At 48.2% G+C, this 22299-nt stretch overlaps 1 protein-coding gene across 5 annotated transcripts in view; it reads left to right on the forward strand.

Annotated features, from left to right (window-relative positions):
- Positions 1-21946, forward strand: part of ZNF516 (zinc finger protein 516) — a 133794-nt gene extending 111848 nt beyond the window's left edge. For all 5 annotated transcript variants that reach the window (XM_039463764.2, XM_010336718.3, XM_010336717.3 and 2 more), the window contains exons 3-6: positions 401-1849; positions 8491-8595; positions 9464-9531; positions 17591-21946. In XM_039463764.2, coding sequence (XP_039319698.2) covers positions 401-1849; positions 8491-8595; positions 9464-9531; positions 17591-17650 — 1682 coding nt within the window. In that variant the 3' untranslated portion in view covers positions 17651-21946. The remainder of the gene's footprint in view (positions 1-400; positions 1850-8490; positions 8596-9463; positions 9532-17590) is intronic.
- Positions 21947-22299: the final 353 nt, after the last annotated feature.

The raw sequence follows: 22299 nt of genomic DNA on the forward strand, positions 1-22299 counted from the left end.
AAGAGATTAAATGCAGAGTTCCTTGAAAGTCATACAAAACTGACACTGTTAGGAACAATTCATTTTCTTCCTGGGTCTTAGCAGGCCAGCCGCCCTCTGTCAGCTGGGACAGCGGAGTTACACGTAACGAGATACACGTTAACGAGATACGCGCTATCGTGCTTTCCCTTGTGATCTTTTGAGTCCCTGAAGTTGAGGAAAGAACTCCTGCCTGACTTAACCCCTTCTTGTTCTTGTCTGGGTGGCTCCTCATGGATTTGCTAAGAGCCACCCAGACTCCGGGCTGGCTTGTCCAGCTGGAGAGAGCTGCGCCTGGAGTACTCTGCGGCCGTGCTCGCCCTGCGTCTCACCGTGTGCTGATGAGAATGGTAACTTCCATTTCATGTTTTGCCTCCTCCAGGGGGACAGCCGAGCCGCTGCTGCTTTTCCGAAGAGGTGACTTCGACTGCACTCTCCAATGGAGACCAGAGTCACAAGCTGGGAGAGAACGCCTCAGAAAGGGACGCTGGCGAGTCCAAGGCGGGGATCGCAGCTTCTGTGTCCGTACTTGAAAACAGTAGCAGAGAGACTTGTAGGAGGCAGGAGCAGCACAGGTTTTCTATGGACTTAAAGATGCCAGCATTTCAGCCCAAGCAGGAGGTGCCCGGCCCTGGCGATGGTGTGGAGTTCCCTTCCAGTACGGGCGCGGAGGGCCAGACGGGTCACCCTGCAGAGAAGCTGTCTGATTTGCACAACAAGGAACACTCTGGGGGAGGGAAGAGGGCTCTGGCCCCAGACCTCATGCCGCTGGATTTGAGTGTGAGGTCGACACGGGATGACCCCAGCAATAAGGAGGTGGCCTCCTCCCTGCAGGCGGCGCTGGTCATTCACCCGTGTCCTTACTGCAGCCACAAGACCTACTACCCCGAGGTCCTGTGGATGCACAAACGCATCTGGCATCGCGTCAGCTGCAACTCCGTGGCTCCCCCGTGGATCCAGCCCAAGGGTTGCAAGAGCATCAGAAGTAACTTGGTTTTCCTTCCCCGGAGCGGACGCACGGGCCCCCCGCCTGCCCTTGGTGGCAAAGAATGCCAGCCTCTGCTCCTGGCTCGGTTCACCCGCACTCAGGTGCCAGGGGGGGTGCCGGGGCCCAAGAGTGGCTCTTCTCCCCTGGGAGTGGCCTCGAAAGCCGCTAGCATGCCTAAGAATAAGGAGAGCCATTCCGGAGGCCCCTGCGCTTTGTGGGCGCCCGGCCCTGACGGGTATCGACAGACCAAACCCTGTCACGGCCAGGAGCTACATGGTGTGGCCGCACAGGGGCCCCTGGCCAAGCCTAGGCAGGAGGCAGGCTCCAAACCGGTGCCCACCCCGGGTGGCGGGGGCTTCAGCAGGAGCACTACCCCCACGCCCACTGTCATCACCCGGGCGGGCACTCAGCCCTCGACCAACAGCAAGCCCGTGGAGAAGTTTGGGGTCCCCCCGGCGGGGGCCGGCTTTGTCCCTGCAAATAAGCACAGTGCCCCGGACTCCCTGAAAGCCAAATTCAGCCCTCAGCCTCAGGGTCCACCTCCTGCAAAGGGCGAAGGGGGTGCCCCTCCTCTACCTCCCCGTGAGCCCCCCTCGAAGGCGGCCCAGGAGCTGAGGACTCTGGCCACCTGTGCTGCGGGGTCCAGGGGTGACGTGGCCTTGCAGGCCCAGCCCGTTGTTGCTGGGGCACCCCCCATCCTACACTCCATCAAACAGGAGCCGGTGGCTGAGGGGCACGAGAAGCGCCTGGACATCCTCAACATCTTTAAGACGTACATTCCAAAGGACTTCGCCACCCTCTACCAGGGCTGGGGCGTTGGTGGCCCTGGGCTGGAGCACAGAGGTAAGATGTGTGGGCCCCCTCTTCCTAGGCCCACGTGAGACCTCCAGAGCCAGCCTGGGAAGGCCAGGGCTGCTGACCCCTGTCTGCCCAAGGCCTGTGAGGGCAGAGCCAGGCGGCCTCATCCCCTGCGGAGCCAAGAGCTGCTCCCTTGCCTTGGCCTGGGAGCACAGCGGGTGTGGAGAGCTCTTCCAGACTCTGCATTCTGCCCCGCTCAGGAACGCTGCCTGGGCTTGGTGGCCCTCTGCATGCTGGCCCTGGGAGGAGGCCACAAGCCCTGCTTCCTGCTGAGAATGTTTCTTCCACATCGAAATTCCACAGGAGCAGGCAGCTCACACACCATGTTTCTGTCATTTTAAACAAAGAATCTGTAGACGTTCATTGTCCTTGTCTCTCAGAAGACAAAGAGTATTCATTCAGGGCGATTGAGTTTTATTTTTATATATCTATAATTAAAAAATGCCTAATGAGTGCTCTAGTATTAGTAAGCAAAGCTTTGCAGAGGATGTATTTACCTTGTAAAGTCTGGAGAATTGAATTTATGCAAAAATTCCTGAAAAAAATACCTGAAAAGGGTTATCTTCGCTTCTCCCTGTGACTTAGTGTTGCTCTCTGGTAGTAAACATGAGAAGGGCCTGCCAGCTGCCTCCTGCTCCTCTGGGCACACGCTGGACAGTGCCCTGCCCTTGAACATAGATTGAAGGTCACTCTCCCTTAACATCCAGAACACTAAAAACCTAAGTTCTGTTAAAAGAGAAAGCAAAGTCTCTGAGTTCATCACCTGGGAGGGCTAACCATTCTTGGGTAGAATTGTCCATCAAAGCCTGCGGTTTCTGAAAGTGGTCCCCATTAGAAATGGCCTCTGAGGGCAGCTCGTGGGACTGTCGGGGCATGATTCCGGGTCTGGGAGGTGAGATGTCAGCAGAGGGCCCCCTAAATCCACCGTGGGACAATGTCCCAGTGGGTGCTGGGGTCACCTGCTGAGCTCCTGGATTAGCCGGCATTCAGAGCCTGCCTAGATCCCTGGCCGGCTGAGGTGGTATTGAGGCATGAGGGACGCTCACCCAAGATGTTTTCCAGTAGGAGCCGTCGCGGGCTGCTGCCTTCTTACAGATTCTGCCGGCCAAGGCCTTCCTCCAGCCATCCTGGTTACATTCCTGCTTTGAAGAACCTGCTGAGTGCTTGTGAACTTGTGTTTTTGAGCAGAGTTTTGCGCTGTCACCAGGCTGGAGTGCGGTGGCTTGATCTTGGCTCACTGCACCCTCCGCCTCCGGGGTTCAAGTGATTCTCATGTCTCAGCCTCCCGAGTAGCTGGGACTACAGGCGTGTGTCACCACGCCCGGCTAGCTTTTGTATTTTTAGTAGAGACGAGGTTTCACCATTTAGCTAGTATGTCTCGAACTCTTGACCTTGTGATCCAGCTACCCAAAGTGCTGGGATTACAGGTGTGAGCCACCGCTCCCGGCCTTGTGAACTTTTTAGGATGAGACCAAGGCCTGGACACCCAGGCATCTCGTGGGATGTGTTGGGCTGAGATGTGACTTGGGAACTGGGGTCCCTGAGGCCTGGTCTGAGATCCTCATTTCTTCTCCCTGCCCGTGGGCTCTGGGCAGATGGTGTAACCTCCGGAGGCTGTCGTGGGTGGGAGGCACAATGCGGCATCCTGCGGATTGATGCCTCGACTTTTTCCACGTTCAGGTAAAGCGAGTGAGTTCCCTCGGCCACGGCAGGGTTTTCAGTCATGCAGCTTATTTGCCGCTAAGTGGACAGGAAGTTTGTTGGTGGCCTTTTGACGTGATGCCAGCGTCACTTCTGGAGATGCAGGTTTTCTTGGAACCCAAAGCAGGGAAGGCTGAGTGGGGAGGGCTGCGCTTCTGAGGACGCCGGGTGCCCCCGGCTGGCCCGCTCCGTCCTTCCCCCGGCAGCCACCTCCCCGCAGAGCAACGGGTGGGTTTGACGCCCGCTGGCTCCCCCAGACTCCTGAGTGAATCAGTCACGCACTCACAGCCTGCTCCCCCCGAGAGTTCTAAAGCTGTCGGTTGACACCTGGAAGGTGCGTCCCCGCTTCTTAAAAGGCCCTGGAGCTGCCCTGTGGCCGGTGTAGTTGACGTTTCTAAGGAAGTAGAAGTGAGTTGTAAGGTTTTGAAATGTCAGATGATAGGATTTGAAGGCCAAAGTAGGCTGAAATATTTTTCCTTTTCTTAGACATTTTAAAAAGATAAACGGTTTTAAGGCATTTTGTTTAAAGAGAGAGGCGAAATACTTACCTTTCCTATGCGAAAAGCACTAGTCACAAAGCATATCCGCTCATCCTGGGTTGGTTATTCTTCCAGCACATTCACATTGAGACATAGTGTGAGTCAGCACGGTTTTGGTTACTAAGTCTACTCTCAATTGCGTTTCTTAAGGGCAGGCCTTTCATCTTTCTTGTCTTAGAATACGCCAGTTAGTAGGTGCATTATTAGAATCCTAGCTTCCCGGGGTAGAGTGCCTGAGGCCGGCCCATCTAGATGCTCGGTCAGCACACCTGAGAAGAGCCGAGAAGAGCCCTGGGCCTCCAGATGGGACCCCCCCGGTGAGGGACGCGGCACCTCCTGGGCCCCGGCTTTGGTGAGTGGCCGCTGCCTGCAGGACTCTGCGGAGGCCATCAGAACTGGCCGAGAGCTCTCCTGTGTGGTGGTCCTCCAAACCTTCAGGCACTCCTCTCTCGCCTTTCCTGGACCCAGCATCCCTCTTCCCCGTCCGTCCTCTGCCTGGTCTCCAGGACCTTCCGCGTCCATCCTTGACCTGGTCTCCGGGGCCTTCTGTGTCGACTCTGCCTGGTCTCCAGGACCTTCCACGTTTCCTTTCTCCTTACTTGAATGTTTGTTTTTGACGCCCTTAAATCGTTGTAGCCAGAAGGGAACCCAGCAGCCTCGGCGTGTTCTGACTACTGGAAAGGCGACCAGAACGTGAATGTTTCCTGTTGCGGAGACTTGATTTCCAGCCCGGGAAATCTGTGCAGGCTAGAGTTACTTTTTTGGGTGTTGCTGAATATTGGAGTAACTAAACTTCCCTAGGACTTTTTTTCTTCGACTTTTCTGTCCAGCTGTTTGTTTTTCTGTGGTGTGCCTGTAGTTGATTTTTGAGTCATGAGTGTAGAATCTTGTTTCATTCCTCCCTTGGTCAATTGGTCTTTCTAACTTGTCTTATTATATAAGCGTGTCTGTAGTTCTCGGTCTTCTTTCCTCATCCCATGCATCTGTTAGATGTCTCCTAGTTGGGTGTCATCTGCAGATCAGAAGACCACAGCTTCCCTATCCGTGGTCGTTGATCAGACATGTTGCTATAGCACCATTTTGTATTTTGGGAGGTAGGAATACACAGAGAATGGTCTCCGAGCATAAGAAGTTATCTCACGTGAACATGCAATAGTTGTGGGTGCTAGAAGTGTGTTCTGTGATTTTGCAGTGGCCACGTTCCATGTATAAAGAGAATATTGCTATTGGAGGACACCGCTAAGACAGCTTTTGTTCAGAAGTTAGGAAACAGAAGTCTCAGAGACTTCCTCTCCCACCATGTGCGTTTGACTGGATGATGTTTCTGTAGATAAGCAGAGTCTAAAGACTCTACCCAAAGAGGAAGGAAAGAACTATTGTTACCTCCCTTAGGGGTTCTCTGAACGTTTGAGAAGATCTAAGACCCACTGCGTTTTCTGTATCTGCAGTGTGACTACCAAGTCTGTAAACATAGAGGAACAGAACGTAAAGGGTTTATTGCTACGGCAGTCGTAGCACAGTATGTGTGTTCTCAGACCTTATGGCCAGCCTAGATGATAAATCTTAGAATAAGAAATTGAAGCTAATCAAATGAGATAATTCTAGATGGTATTTCTTACTGGGACTTAAAAAATCATGTATACCAAGGAGGCCTTCATGCTATGGCGATGAGAGCTCCGTGCTTCCTTGCGATGCGATCTCTGTAGAATCTCTTTCTTCTCTTTCTCTGTGGATGGTGTAGCACCACATAACAGCATGCAGCCTCGCAGGGCCGCTGTCCCTCTCCAAAGTTCCCCAGGCCTTCTTCTTTCACTGTTAAATCCGCATTCCAAACACAACTTGAATTTTGAGGTCAGAACATTGGAGCTGTGTGCTCACCAGCTGGCCTTCAATGCAAATGAAGTTGGGAGTGTTTTTGATTAACTGGCAGTGGTGGAGTAGCTTGGGCATCATAGCACTGACCATAGGGCAAGTGCCCTGTCTCTAAAAAGTAAAGAGAAAGTGATACGAGAAAGTGATATAGTAAAATGTTTGGGAAAATCATATGTGCATGTGCACTTGTGAGTGTGTGCACCTGTGTGTGTGTGCGCACGTGTACTCATCCACACTTAATTCAAGGAGGTGAGCATGGGGCCGTGGGAGGGCTGTCCCTGTTGGCTCTGTTGCCCATTTGGATAGGAAATAGCTCCAATAATTGCTTGAAAAAACGATAATAATGACTTAGCTTTTGAAAGTTGTGAATGTAAGACACAGATGACATTGCATGTTGTCGTCGTTAGTATCTTGTGTAGGTGTGGTGAGATCCACATGTAGACGCAGTCTAGATTGTACCTAGGAATATCCAGACAACTGAAGTGTTCAGAAATTAGTTTCATAGGAGTGCCACTGGGTGGCATTTACAATGCAAATGAATGGGGAACAAATTATAAAGCCCCCCCCCTTAGGGGACTGCTTCAAAAAAAAATTGCCCTCCCTTCCTTCCTGCCTTTTCCTTCCCCTCCCCCTTCCCCTTCCCCTCCCCTCCAATTCCATTCCCTTTCACCTCCCCTTCCCCTCCCCTCCCCCTCCCCTCCCCTCCCCCTCCCCCTCCCCTCCCCTCCCCCTCCCCTCCCCTCCCCCTCCCCTCCCCTCCCCTCCCCTCCCTCCCCTCCCCTTTCCTCCTTTCTCCCCTCCTCATCTCCCCTCCCCATCCGTCTCCTCTCCTTTCCATTCGTTGCCCTTCTCTTCTTTTCTCTCTCCTCTTCTTTTCTCTTTCCCCTTTTCCTTAAGAGAGAGTCTCAATCTGTCACCTAGGCTGTGTGCAGCGGTGTGACCTCGGCCCCCTGCAGCTTTGACCTCCTGAGTGCACGTGATCCTCGCACCTCGGCCTCCCGAGTGGGCGTGCACCACCGCCTGCGTGGGTAGCTTTTACGTTTTTAGTAGGAACGAGCTCTCTGGCTCTGTTGCCCGGGCTGGTCTTGAACTCGTGGCTTATGTGGTCCTCCCGCCTTGGCCTCTCAGAGTGCTGGGATTACAGGCCGGAGCCACCGCAGCGGTCCCCTGTTAATGTGAGTGTTGACTGAAACGTTTCTTCCTCCTCTGTGCGTGAGGCCGTGGGAACGCTGAGCAGTCAGAGGCTAAGGCGTTACACGCTCGGATTCAGGTTCACGATCTGTCATGGAGGAACTCTGACAAGACATGCCTCACAGTTCCTGCATTTCTTTATTATTTCTATAAGCACGATCTGTAGTGTAAACATGACTTCATGTTTTTACCTTTTGAGCTTCTCTGAATTTGGGGAAGAGAAACAATATTGAAGGTTTGTTTTCAACCAATTTGACTAAAGCGCCTTTGGTCATTCTCTTCATTTGCTGTTCACACTCAAGTGTCAGCCTTTAGATGCATAAAAACTGCTGTGAAAAACAGCTTTTGAAAAAATTACTGCGAAAAATTACTTTTTCTAGTTATTATTTGTTTTTTTCCTACTGAGCTACTATCGAGCATGACAGTGACTCTCACAGCCAGGGAAATTTCCTTGGAGCTACCAGCACGTGGAAAATAAGCCTTTTCTTCAGAGAGAGAAGGGGTGCAGATAAATAGACCCCTCTGCCTCCCTCTGCGGATAAAGTGTGGCGTTCTGGGTCAGAGGGAAGCGCAAAGCCCAGTACTTTGAGTGCTGCGAGGGGGCATCACGTCGTCTTTGGGGAAAACGTGGGGCTTGGCGACCTCCCACCTTGCCGACGGCCAGCAGGTGCATGCACCTTGGGGGTCTGCTGCCTGGCGCTCGCAGGTGTCCCCTGCCCTCTGCTGGGGCCAGGGCCTCAGAGCCGCCCAGCCAGGCAGGAGAGGGGGCCAGAGGCGGGCCGCCTGGTGGCTAACTTGCTCTGCTTGGGTCTCCCGGGATTGCGGCCAGGTCGTAGTGGGCTCTTGTCCCGCTCACTCCCTGTTTTCCGTGAGCCTCATCTCTGTCATGCGGTGTCACTGTGATTTGCTGGATGTGCCAATTGACAGGGCCGCATGATGGCTGGGCCCAGCCCGCAGATGCTCGGAGCCGCACAGCCTGATGCACAGCCTGGCGGGTGCCTCCCGTCCCGGGGAGCGGTTTTTAATTCACTGTAATTTATGCATCCTTGCAGTCCTGAGAGTGCCTGGCCTGTCAGCAGAGCCGAGATGAAGGCTGACAGTTGTCACCAGGGCCTGAAGGGAGCCTCACATGATGACACGTTAGACAGACTAATGATGTTTTCCTCTCACTTCCCTCTCGCTCTCCTGCTCCTCACCTCCACGCCAACCCCACCACGGCCCTGTCACCGCCCTGCCACTGCCACCGCCACCGCCACCGCCACCGCCGCCACCACCACCACCACCACCACCACCACCACCACCACCACCTCCTCGCCACCACAGGGACGCTCCGGACGCAGGCCCGGCCAGGAGACTTCGTCTGCATCGAGTGCGGAAAGACCTTCCACCAGCCCGGCCACCTCAGGGCCCACATGCGGGCACACTCAGGTATCGCCCTCCTGTCCACTGTCCCCGAGGGGAGCAGAGGAACTGGGGTCTCTTCAGTCTGCGCTTGACAGTCTGCAGCCAGGGACATAATGAGATTTCAGCCCCTTCCAGGTGGGGGCGCTGCCGTCTGCCTCTGGGATCCTACACCGGCTGCCCCCACTCCACACCTGAAAGGGGTTTTTTGGTATCCATGTGCCATGTGGTTTAATTTGAGGTAAATCTGTCTGGAGTGTTCCATTTTAATTAGAGAGTCGCTGACTCCTCAGAGATGAATATGTTAATGAACGGCATTGCCCCCAGCACACATTTCATCAAAGCACCCTTTTAGCACAGCCGAGGCTTGGTTTGGTGTCCTCGCTGGCACCGACTGGACTTTGTGGGACACACCTGGCCCCCTTGGGGCCGGGCAGGATGGGCTGCAGAATCCCTCGGCCCTTGTGTGGGTAGGGAGCTTAAACCCGATCAGGCTGGGAACCATCAGGCAGCGCAGGGACATTAGACAGGCGGGGAGACGGGGTCTCTATCAGGAGTGTGAAGGATGCCCACAGAAGCTGCTCTGATGCAGGATGGCACAGGCCAAATGGTAAGTAATGCAAGACGAGGGCCCCTTACACACACCGATAATTAATGTTGTCAGTGATTGCTTTCTTCAGCTGCGAGCTCGGAATTAAAAAGGGCAGTGGCCCCAGGCAGCCATTATCACAGTCTCTTACTGTAAGTGTTAACGGTAAATTGGTATTTTCCAGCCACAGGCTAGGCGCTGGTGTCTTTTTTGGGGGGGAAAGTACTTAATCTGTAATGGACTCATTTAACGTGCACGTTCTGAAGCTCACATGCTCATCTGTTAACAAACTGCTTGTTCCCACAGTGGTGTTTGAGTCTGATGGACCCCGGGGTTCTGAAGTTCATGCCACCCCTGCAGATGCCCCCAAACAAGTAGGTCTCATGATGAATTGGTTGTCTGGGTTTTGATGCGGTAGCTGGGAAAAGGTGGGCTGTGATGCTCATCACTGAAGCATGACCTTCTTTTTTGTTTTCTTCACTAGATGTGTAAATCATTCTTTATCGCTTTGACTTGGGATCTGACCCTTCCGAGCAGTCTGTGGGCAGTCCTTACACAGGGGTCCTCCCTGCGGGGGCTGCAGGGTGCTGGGTGTCGGTTGTGTTGGGGAGTAGGGAGTCAGGACGGACTGGCGGTGACTGAAAACACTACAGACTCACTTTTTCCAAGATGTTTCTGGGTAGGAGTTTGCTTGAGAACAAATCATGGTTAGCCTCCTTCAGGAACATTCTTTCTGTGTTACTCTGTAAGAGAAGTTTCATGTCCAGTGTTGTGCCTTGTTTCTGTGTTACCAACATGACTGGCTTGGCCAGAGTGCCTGAAAGTGTGTGCCTGTGCCTGGGATGCACCTGCCCCTGCAGGTGTGACCTGTGTGCACACACCACTCAGTGTACACAGAGCGGCAGGCTCGTGGTCCTGAGTCCTGCTCTAAAGTAGCGAGGCCCCCACCCACAGCCCGCAGGAGTCTCCTGCATTCTCTCGGCTGAGGGTGTCTGCCCTCATGGTGGTCTCGTGTTATTCTCCTGGAGGACATCACACCCGTGTTGCACAAGCTTTCTCTAAAGAACATCTGGCTCCCTCCAAAGACAAACTCCTCTCCCCTTTGTCATTGAGGAAAGGGTTTCTTGGCCATGAGAGTCAAGCCCTGTCTGGGTGGTCGAATTCAGTGTCCCCTGCTCTGACAAATCCAGTAGTCTGCGGGATTCCCAGTTGCTTGTGAGGATGAGGGCGATTAAGACCTCCAAGGGATCTCGAGACTCTGTATGATCTAGTGAGGTCTCAAAGGAAACTTGAGAATCATTCTAGTCTATTTCTAGCGGAAAAAGGTAAGAGGCATGAAATGGCTTCACCAAGGGCCCCTGCTAATTAGTGGTTGAGCTGGGCTGGCTGTAGAATTGACGTTACCTGATTAGGGATTTTTTTTTTTTTTTTTTTAAGTTATTGCCTGGTTAGAATTTCTATGTGTTGTTAAAAGCCTTTGCTTCATGTATTGTTGACAGAAAGCCTTGCCATTTATTACCATTTTTAAATAATTAGCTTCGGCCTTTCTTAATAAAACCCATAGTTATACAATGCCATGACAATTTATGAAATAAAGACAGCATCTTGCTGAAAACGGAATGGAAAAATTTCCAAACGCATGGCCTCCACTGCAGCTGCCTTGTCCTTTTTAAAGAAATAAAACCCTCTTGACACAAAAGAGTCACCATAATGTGTCTGTGGGGTGTGGTAACGGCAAGGTCAGGCCGTCATGGTGAATTACAAGTTGATGTTACAGCTGGGGTGAGCCACAGGTGTTTCTGCTCACACAGGTGACTCGTTAAACCCACCCAGGACCTGGCCTTTTGGTTGGAGTGTTTGACAGGCGTGGGAAGCCAGGTCTATGAACAAGTTGGTGAGATTCTTGAGGAATGCCTATCAGTTTATTTGCTGGCTATTAATTCCACCTAAGCCTCTTGAAAAGGCTTTTGTCCCAGGGAGAAATAGGAGATCAAAAAGCAAAGCATTTAGACTGTATTTTAAATAATCTCTGTGTTACTTACTGGTTATGCTGGGAGTTTAGAATAATTGTTCATTTGTGATTCTGATATAGAAAAGATGTATTTATATCGTCTTTGTCTCTTTAGACTTCATACCAGCCCTTCGTTTCAAGCCCCCAGTAACTCAACATTGTGGTCTGAGTTCGCGTGGCTTTCAGACTCAGCGTATGTGTTAACTGTTGTGTGAAGATCTCAGTGGGTCAGCTTTCCTTTCATTCAGTGGACGGTGGCAGTTCAGGCTGTGGCATTAACGTGGAGCTAGATTTGTATGCGTCTCTGGCTACGGCGGCTGGCTTCTTGAATTCTGTATCTGAGATCACGGCCTCTGATAGGACTTCTTGTCTTTCATTATATTTAAAGTAGCTTTTGGTGATTTACCACTGAATGGTCTGATTCTCTGAGGAAATTCCATTTTCCTTAACATACTTTGGAACTGTATCTTTAAGCATTCCCGTAGAGCTTTGTTGGCTAGGATAATTGAAAACCACGTCAGTAATAGGCAGAGGTTTAAAGCTTAGGGTTCTTTGTTCTTATCCTATAGTTCTATTGTTTACAGAAATCACAATGGCTGTGTTAAATTTAGGATACCTTATAGACTTATGGAAGCACATTTTGTAGTTCTGTATGTCTAGAATGTGATTCATACTTTAGCAGCCATGTTCTTTTTCGTGTTGAGAGTATTTCACTAACATTCCTTCATGTTTCACCAGATTCTTTTCCTGCGGGCTTCAGATGCTAGGGATCATGGCAGTGTTTTTTTGGATCATGCAACACTGTGTATTCATGCAGAAATTATTTGATGTGACACCTAAAGTCGATGGACTTTTATAAGTTATACATAATAGATGCTAAATTATTTAAACAGTATTTAGAAATTCCATTTGATAATCATTTATTCGCTCATGAGCAGTGTTCATTGACCATCCACTGTGTGCCAGGCCTGTGCAGGATACTGGGGAGGTGAGATCACCATTTTTCCTGCTTCTCTGGTTCAAAAGGTCCTTGGGTGGCTTAGTCGAGGAAACAGGGCAGAGCAGGGCAGCGCTGTGACACGGAAAGGGCTCTGCCATCCAGGCTGGAGGTGCTTGGAAGGCCATGAGGGCAGAGGGATGGGCATTCCCGAAGAGCTCAGCCCGTGGAAGGCCCCAAGTGGAGGAGCACATTGCATTGTAGGAGCTGGGTGGAGGTCAGCTCAGGCAGGGGAGCCAGAGCAGGTGGGCGGAGGCTCAGGGCTGGGGTCTAAAGAGCACTGGGTCTCCTTGCTGAGACTCATGAATTTCTGGCCACAGTGATAGAGAGCCTGAGGCAGGTCTGACACTGTCAGAGCTGTGGCTTGAGATGAGTGAGCAGGTCACGTGCCACTGAGAATGGGCTTCGTGGTTCCTAGTGGCAGGAGTCCCTTTGGAGGCGCTTAGCTGGATCCCAGCGAGAGACAAGGTGTCCTGAGCTGGCATGGGCTGGAGAGCAGGTAGATTTGAGGGACCGGAACATAGGGGTTGGATGTGGGAAGTGAGGGCCAGGAGGAAATCACGTTGACCCCAGGTCTGGCGTCAGGCAGCTGGTCCCAGGGAGCATCCAGTCCCCCAAGGCTGGAAGGAGGAGCTGATGTTTCCAGATAGAATTCAAGGTTAGTTTGAGAGTGGCGTGGAAACCCAGGTAGGAATGTCCAACAAGCAGGTGAAGACACGGGTTTAAAGTGGTGAGGAAAGATCCTGGCAGAGACTATGTATATAATAGTTATCAACATTTACATTCATTTAAGGTCAGCCAATTCTACTCGGAGAGGCCCAGATACTATCAGTGACTAATACATTGCGTTATTGAGTAGAGGCGTTAACTTTGATCCTCCCCCTTAGACATATGATGTGACCTGAGTTTCCTCATCTATAAAATAATGACAGTGGTGCTTATGTTGTATATTTGCTGTGGATCAAGTTAGAACATACACCACAAAGCACACATTCAGTGTTACCTTTTGTTATTTATTCCAAAATTAAGCCATTTTCCTTCATAACTGGAGGAAACTCATGCTTGGAGAGCATTTCTGTGGTGAGCACACGTGAACATGTCTACACACATATGCTTGTGTAGACAGATGCCTGTCATTGATAAGCTGGTTAGTAGACTTTGCTTATGAACTCAATTTGATGGCATGTTTTCTTGGTGTCTTGTGGCTTTGTTGGAACCTGCCAGCATGCTTCTCTTTGTTTGGTTTAAGAGACTTGTAGTTAATTATTCATTAAAAAGAGGATGCAGGAAAACTGTGAGTTTGAGAAAAGTATTGTCAGGATAGGTACAGTTACGTCGTTTGCTACGTTCTGTTCAGAAGCCCTCTGTGTGGTAGGCAGACATTCTTGGTTTTTGTAGAACGAACAACTGCCTTTATTTTGCTATATTAATATTTGAATATTCTATACTGGAAAATTCTGATAAATTACAGTATACCGTCTATCTCAGTGAAACAATTCAACAGGCACGAGGGCAGAGTGAATCTGCTGAAGTTGATTAATTTCCCCATAGGTCAGAGTTGAGAATAAAATAAATAAATAAATCAATTAAAGTTGGTTTCATTCATTAGCACACACCTGAAGCTTGAGGAGAAATAAAGTAGTTTCCTTTCCTGGTGACACTAGTAGTAGTCTTTTTCAGCACATGAACTATTTAAGCCTCTTCTGTGTTACAAACATGTACTTTAAGACCACAAGCCGGGTGTGGTGGCTCACGCTGTAATCCCAGCACTTCGGGAGGCTGAGACAGGTGGATCATGAGGCCAGGAGTTCAAGACCAGCCTGGCCAAGATACTGAAACCCCGTCTCTACTGAAGTACAAAAATTAGCCAGGCGTGGTGGCACATGCCTGTAATCCCAGCTACTCGGGAGGTTGAGGCAGGGAATTGCTTGAACCTGGGAGGTGGACGTTGTAGTGAGCTGAGATGATGCCACTGCATTCCAGTCTGGGTGACAGAGTGAGAGTCTGTCTTGAAAAAAAAAAAAAAAAAAAAAAAGAGCACGCCATGAAAACCAGATAGTTGAGCAGTCATTTCTCTGAACACCTTCCTTTGGTAGGTGGTGAGGGTGGAAAGGATGCCTGAAAGCTGCAGGCGGAGACGCAGGGTAAATAGCAGGGCTGCCCGTAAGCTGTGCTGTGAGCACGCCTCTCTAGGCATCTCACCCTTTTGCCTCGATCGTAGACGAGCCAGAAGATGGTGAGAGGGTCCAGGCCTGGGGCCCCAGGAGCCCGCCCGTGAGGGCACCCACACCTGTGGGTGATTCTTCCCAGCCCAGCGGTGCCACTGGTGCTTGTTCGTGGTGCTTTTCCTGTGTTGTGGATTAAGAAGTTCCAGTGCCAAGGACCACCAGTCCTCCAAATCAAATCCTAAATGAGGGGAAGAGCTTGTGCGTGTTGTCTTTTAAAGATGCTTGGTCATCTATTCAGCAGGACTGAATAAATGTTTAGTTTCTAGTAATCAGCAGCATTCATCATTAGAAAGAACACTTTGAAAACAGTATGTTGAAATCTGGGTGTTTTTGTCTTGTGGATGTTAGAGGAAAAACTAGGAAGTTTCTTTAGTGTTACTGAGAAATTTTTTGTTGTTGCATTGTTGTTAAACATTGGAAATTAAAATGCTATTTGAAACCAAGAAAGATTATTCCCCCCAGCCTCATGGTTTTGGGATTTATTAAAAGACCAGAGTGACTGCTGAAATATGAAATCTGGTGTTTCGATTTGTTTGGATTCCTTGCCAAAATTTAAAGGCTATGATTAATAGTTTATTTCTTATTATTCTAAATGTTATTTTAAAATAGTTAAGCTGGATAAATAATTCCATTAATCAAAATAACAGGAAATGAAAAAATGAATGACGACCTAATTTGTCTCATTTTTAGCTGCAACTATTATAATGCAAATGATGGAGAAATCACATAGGTTGGTACATTTGAATATATGCATAATCTATTTTCAGTTATCACTTTTAGATTCTCAGCATCACAGATCAAAGTTTGAAATTCAGCTCATTTGCTTAAGCTTTTCTGATTCATTAAACCAAACAAGCATCTTAAACACATTATCCACTTTCTCTAAATAAAACACACTACCAAAAATCATGAATAGACCTGGTGACTTATCCAGAATTACTCCAGTCACCTAGCCCCTGTTTACTTACAACTTGTTGGGAAAAAGTTTTAGTCAATAAAGCATCCTGCGTAGCTGTTCCTCAGGCACCTGCACTGCCTGCATGGCTGACTGCAAGCCCCGTTTATAGGCTGAGCTCTTCTGAAGGCAGAGAGGAGCCCTCTGTCCTGGGCATGGTGGGATTTTGTGGGCGGGCCATGGATTCACTCCCATCACTACATACACATTTCCCTTGCCTTATTAAAATAAAGAAAGTAGACCTCATAAAGTCAGTATCCATTCCTAGGACACTGAAATACCTTTAAGAAAGATAGTATTTCTTTCAGCATTACCGAAAAGCCCACAATTCACAGCTGCAAAAAAGAAAAGAAAAATTTTCTAAAAGCAGGTTTCTTATTTCTTGACTACTCTTTCAGGAGGAAAAGGCCATGTGCCTGTCCACTTCATTTCAATATTTCTGTGCCTCCTTTCTTCCATGGTTTATTCATTTCTTAAAAATGCTGTAGGGCTGCTTTATTGAATAATAACTTGGTGGCCTCTGGCAAATCAGTACCTTAAAGCAACTCTCTTAAAAAATGAGTTATTGGAACACATCCCTTCAGTTATGAAGAGAAAATAGGCGTCTCTGCATTTGGATTTGTGACCACAGTTTAACCACCTAGTTGTTTGGTTATCCGGACTTTGCAGTGCTTCCAAAATAAGAATTTTTAAAGCCTTCTGAGCCCTGCAGTGTAAAACGTTAGTCCTTTATGGACAGAGGGCCATCTCCTCCTTGTCGCTTCTGGGATGGTCCATTGATGCCTAACCCAATGCAAGTCTGTGACTTCTGGTCCAAAGGAAGAGATACCCAGGTGGGCGTGCCCTGGGGGTGCAGTCCCCGTGAAATCCAGGCACACACAGCACCTGTGTTCATACGCATCCTTTGAACACTTCTTAGGGTCCCCGATTTCTCTGTTTGCTCTGCAGAGACAGTCAAGGCCAAACAGTCAACAGCTAACTGTAACTCCCAGTTCTCTTTCGGTAAATACGAAGACCATTTTCCTTCCTGGACGTATTTGGAATTGGTTCTTAGCCCTGTTGATGATGAATACTTCCCATCAGAACCTCAGAGATTTCTCCACGGCCTGATGTCGCTGTACAAAAATGTAAAATAATCTTTCTCCATTTACTGCAGGAGATTCACCATCTACTTAGGGAAGTTTTATCACATCTCTCATTCTGTTACTGTTTCCTACATTTCAAATAAACTGCTCTCTCCACCACTGCGTCCACCCCCTAACCCCTCATAAAATTTTGTTGAGTATCTTTCTGACTTCCACTACATGTCAACTGGTAGATGTCATGAACGCAGAGCCAGCTGTAAGTAGTTTTCTGGAACTATTAACTAAAGAAAAGCAGTTAATTCATTATGTCAAACAGACCCCCCCACACACACACCCTGCCATTATTTCTGGGGTTCCTATAGGCATAGCTGGAAACCAGTTGGAATTTTACATGAGTCCCTTAGTTGATGTATGCATGTTAATTTCCAGTGGTCAGTTTCACTTCATCAAGATTTGAGCTGAAGGTTAATGCAGTTAAGTACGATTAATCTGGCCATGCTCTATTTTGTCCTCGGATTGTAAATGCTATTGTTCAAACAGGGATGCCTCACATGTCATTGGAAAGCATTCTCCGAAAGCTGTGGACCCACATTTATGCTTAGTTTTGTATCACAATTCACTTTATAATAACCTTTCTCTTTTTCCAACGTGGTAATTATTTATGGAAATGGGTGCACCGTTCTGACAGACCTGTGTGAGAGCTGTGCCTTTCTGTTTGTGAGGATGGCCCAGATTCAGCCTTGTTTTGGAACTATCATTCACTTGTAAATCTGCTTTGTACTATAAAATTCTACATTTTGGCCTCCTTCCCTTCTTGCCAACCTGTAACCTTTTCTCCAGAGCCAGTTCAGATACTGTCATTTACCACTCTTACATGTGAAACAGAGACGTCTAACAATCCTTTCTCAATCACACTGGAAATGACTTTATTTTTCAAGCCACCTGTCTTCAAGGCAGCAAGGCAAATTAAAAATACCTCCTGCTCGTATAAAATGAGTTACAGCTCAAGCCAGGGGGTCTTTGCCTACTTGGCTTGCTCTGTGGAGGTCAGTGCTTCTGTTCTTGGATGTTGATTGGGAAATTAGTAAGCAAAATGCATTTAGAAACCAAAAGGCAGAAATGAGCTTTTCTACTGTTCTTTCCTTTTTCTCACACAGGGGAGAGACCATTCTAACACAGGTACCGTCCAGACAGTGCCTCTCAGAAAGGGAACCTAAAGGCATGTTCCGACGCACCCCGGGTCCCTGTCACGGCCGCTAGCAGCACCCTCATGGATGCCCCCGCAGCCTCCCACCGTGACCTGGCCACTCCAAGGAAGAACCGCTGGAGGACTCCCGAGCAGACACCTCACATCCCAAGCCGCTGCACTGGAGTGGAAACGAAAGGCAGATGCCTGTCCTTGTTAAATGTTCAGAAATAAATGAAGATGCTCTACTCTAGAAATACATGTAGATACTATATACGCATATACGTGCTCATCGCCCATAGATCCATATTTCCTTCTAATAAAAAGTAGTACTGGCAGGCACAGTAGAGGCACAAGGCATCTATCTTATTCGAGACAAGTTTGAGACACTGGAAAAAAAGATACTTGTTGTGTGTGTTGGACAGAGTGGCGAGGCTGAGCACTGTCTCAGGGGCCTCCCACGCTCAGAGGGACTGTGGAGATGATGTCAGAACAAGCCGTGGTGGATTTGAGCTTGATCGAGTATTCATACTACTGCCTTTCCTTGTCTTAGTGGGTATTTAAAAGAGTAAATAGGAAGGAGGTGATGTTCAGGTGCTGTGGGAAGCAGGCTTGGTGGAGGGGCACGATGATGAGACGGGCATCACTCGTTGGTTCCCTCGCATTCCTCTGGGGGCTGCGTGCACCTGCCGTGTGCTGGTTCCATTCTTTTCACCGTTCGAACTCAGCGAATCCGGCAAAGGAGACACGTCTGTGGGAATGCGTAGATTCTGCTTCGGAAGAGAGCTAGTGAACACTAAGAAAAGCAGGCTTCTTGTTTATTCTCAGGACCTTTTTGTAACAGGGCTACATTCTGCAAACTGCTTATAAAGGAAGACTATACGTCTTAAATTATTTAGCCACTGAGTCCTCCCGGTTCGGACCTGTTTTAGTAATGGCAGAAGAAGCCACGAGCAGGTTCAGGAGCCCTAGAGTGCTAGGGTGCTGAGCTCTGGCGCCTTCTGTCCCCACTCTTTGCCTCCCCCGCTTCCCTGTGCCACCCCAGCGAGTGGGTGTCTTTTTTCCCTGGGCCTGGTGACCTCCACAGGATGAGGAACTTTGTTCACAAAGGGTGGGGATCACCAGCCCCTTGGGTGGGGGAAAGCTCTATATACCTCTTCCTCAGTAATGCAAATGCAAGTTTTTGTGGTGGGGGTTAAGGCCCATAGCAAAGGATCTTAAACCATGCAGTGTACGCAGTTGAAATTGTATTCCACAGATATAAATATTTTCTTTTCCCATTGCCGTGACACTGTGTGTGATGGCAGTATTTCTGAGACTTTCAGATTTTTGCACATATGATTTTATGCATTATCAAAAGTTACTGCTGCCTTGAATGAAAATGTTCTGTGAAATTTTTTGCAAAAGCTTTACTAGGTTTTTTTTTAATTGTGAAATTTTGTAAAGGCAGGAAACGGATTAAAACGAGCATGCTAAATATATTTTTCAAGAAAGCAATAATTTTACATGTACAGAAATTATCCTAACCTTTAATACTGGTGAGAGCGACAGTTTACTTCATACAGTAATGGAGTAGGGCAGTTTTTGTAGACAGAGGGCTTCTGATACAAAGTCTTGTTTAAACAGAGACACACACACACACACATACACACACCCCCTAAAGTGTGGGTTTCCTGTTCTAATGATTTGTTGAATATTATTATTATATTATTATTATTGTTGTTATTGTTATTAGTTAATGTTTGGTTCTGGATTCTACTTGTTACTGAGTTTAAATTACTTGACGGTTCAGATTACTTGCAACACTTTCAAACAATGCAATGTAACTGGCTAGCTTATATATATATGTATGCATATATATATATATGTGTGTTTTTTTTTTTTTTTACTTTTTTTTTCTGATATTCTTAAGCCAGGTATGTACGAAAATGATGTGTCCTGTTGGTGTAATTAGGAATGTCATGCAGATACAGTGAAGCAACTGTAATTGACTGTTCTGTAAAGTTATTTTGAGCAAAGTTGCGGAGACACATTCCTCTGTCCACCTGAAACATCAGAATCCTCTTCTTTGATTTATGTCGAATCATTTCGGTAGTTTCCCCATGGTGATCATTTCTGCATTTCCTGGTTGTTGGTTTCTTGGCTGAAAGTGGATGACGACTGTTAGGAATGCCAGGGATTAGTGATTTGGTCCTGTTTCTCTGTGTTTTAGTTATTAAAAAGAAATTCTGTACCCAAAGTGACACAAAAGTGTAGTCTACATTTTTACTGTTTCAGAAGCAGCATGGTAAAGCGCAGTTGGCCTTTAGAGCTGGACGTGTCCTGCTGGCGAGTCTCCATCCTGGAGAGTGTGGTGGGGAGTGGGCTGGTGCTGGGGCCCCGCCGGCCGTGGGCTGGATCCTACCTGGCTCACAGGAGAGGGGTGGAGGACAGCCGGCTTGCAGGGCCACGCAGGGGGTGCAGAGTGCGGGTTTTCACCCAGACAAACTGGGGGTCCCCCAAGAACACCACCCCTGGAGGCCAGCTGTGGCATGCCTGGATGTCTGGGCCCTTCCTTCCACCGATCATCAGTATTGTGTTGGTTTGTTAATTTGTTGATGTCAGTTTGGTCATAGTATTTAATATGATTTGTGTTTTCTTATTTATTTAGCCACTGTTTGACTCCCTTCTTTTCCAAACGGTGATTTCTGCATGATACACTTCTGTACGTCGTCTTCTGACTGTTACAGACTTTCTACTACCTCTCCCGATCTGCTGTTTCCTTGTTTCTTAACAGGAGTTTTTACAGTGTTGCGTCTAATGTAACTTAGACAATAAAGGGTTTGGTTGTCTACACTGCAGCTTTGGGTGTCTCTCCCCTGCTTTCGGCTCGCTGCTGTCCGCCCCGCCCTTGCTGGGGCCTGGCTCCGCCCTGGCCTGCCTTCCGCACCCGCCTCTTTCCCCCGCTCACGTCTCTTCCTCATTTTTGCATTCAAATAACACACCGCTAATGAGCTTCTAAAAACCCTTCAGGTTATTCACTTGTATTCCTTAATTTGAAGAATGAATATTTAAATTCTCCCAAAAGTCAGATACTGAGAATCTTCTCTGGGAAAGTGGCCGCTGTACCTGCCCACCTTTCTGCTTGGTTCCCGGAAGGTCTTACTGTAATCTTAGACGGGCAGATTTCATTCTCATCAGCACCATACAGATTTGGCTTCAAAACCAAGTGAATTTTGCCTTTGAGGCTCTGAAAAGTATTAAATGCTTTAAGAGGTTCCCCCAATATTTACTTATTTAATTTTTTTAAACCAAGAAAGACACTGGTTTCCTGAAAAGCAGGTGCTTCAGGAAGTAGCAGTTGGGAGTTGGATACAGTTACTTGGCCAGAGAAAGGAGCGCCTCGCATGACAGGCCACTGCCCCATCCGGCCACCATGCACAAGTCACTGAGCACACGAGAACCCCTCGGTCGCGGCTCCGGCGCCTGTGGCTTTCATCATCTTCGCACTCCTTCAGTGTGCAGGGTTGAGCAAGAAAGGGCAAGTTTCATCTCCATGATGCCTCTCCTTGGCAACTCTGGTCGCCATCTGTTCTTTGGACAGAGAGGAGACAGAGTGAAGTGACAGGGTGAGTAGCGATGTCTTCGAGCTGAAGGAACATGGGTGCAGTCTTGGTCTGTTGTGTGGAAGAGGGCACCTCCTGGGCTTTTGTGGCCGGAGACTGTCTGCACCATTCCTTCCTTCAAACTAGACAAAACCGTCCTCTGCCACTCCCAGCGAGTTCTGAGAGCTTTCCAGGCTGTAGAAAAGGAAGGAAGAAAGGAAGGAAGGATGACCGGCATTCGGATAGCTTTACTTTCCACTTCAAAATGTCTTAAGTAGCATATGTTGTTTTACTGCTTTTAACTTTGGTGAGTTCTAATTTCAGAATGTTTTATTCATTGAGCAAAAAAAGATGAAAAAACCACAGGCCAGGACTTAAGGGAGGAGGACATCTTTGTTTGCTGTGGTTGGTGGGAGAACACTCTGGAACCTGGTAACAGGCCTACAGGGAGTGACCTGGGGGCCGCCTGCCTGGGAAAATGTTCATTCTTCATCAACTTTGTTAATTCTACTTTGAGGCAGTAAAATGCAAAAGACCATAGAAATTTGTATTTCCTTTTTTAAAATACAATTTATAACATTATATTTTGTACTCTTTATATTAGAATTTGTAACTAGATTGATGTATTTAACTCTATTTCTGAAAAAGTAATTCGATGTTTTAGTTGTGTGATAAAAGTATTTAGAGAAAACATATTCATTCTATTGGAATTTGAAATAAATAAAAACATCTTGGAGTTCTGAGATGTGTAAGACATTTTTCCCCAATTTTACAGGGTGGCTTAAGTCGTCCGATAGCCTGCTTTGATCTGTGATGATTTATTTTTGTTGGCTGAACATAAACCAAGTGTTAATGCCCTTTATTTCTAGAAGAGTTTTAGGGCGATTCACAGAATTGTTCATCTGAAGAGATGTTCTGATGCCCAGATGGCCCAAGTGTTTTGTTTTTGCTTTTTTCAAATCTTTTGTGGACTCCAGGACATACATACGCTTTTTTTTTTTTTTGAAACGGAGTTTCGCTCTTGTTACCCAGGCTGGAGTGCAATGACGCGATCTTGGCTCACCGCAACCTCCGCCTCCTGGGTTCAGGCAATTCT

This window comes from Saimiri boliviensis, chromosome 13 (assembly GCF_048565385.1).
Source record: "Saimiri boliviensis isolate mSaiBol1 chromosome 13, mSaiBol1.pri, whole genome shotgun sequence".
NCBI classification, from domain to species: Eukaryota; Metazoa; Chordata; class Mammalia; order Primates; family Cebidae; genus Saimiri; species Saimiri boliviensis.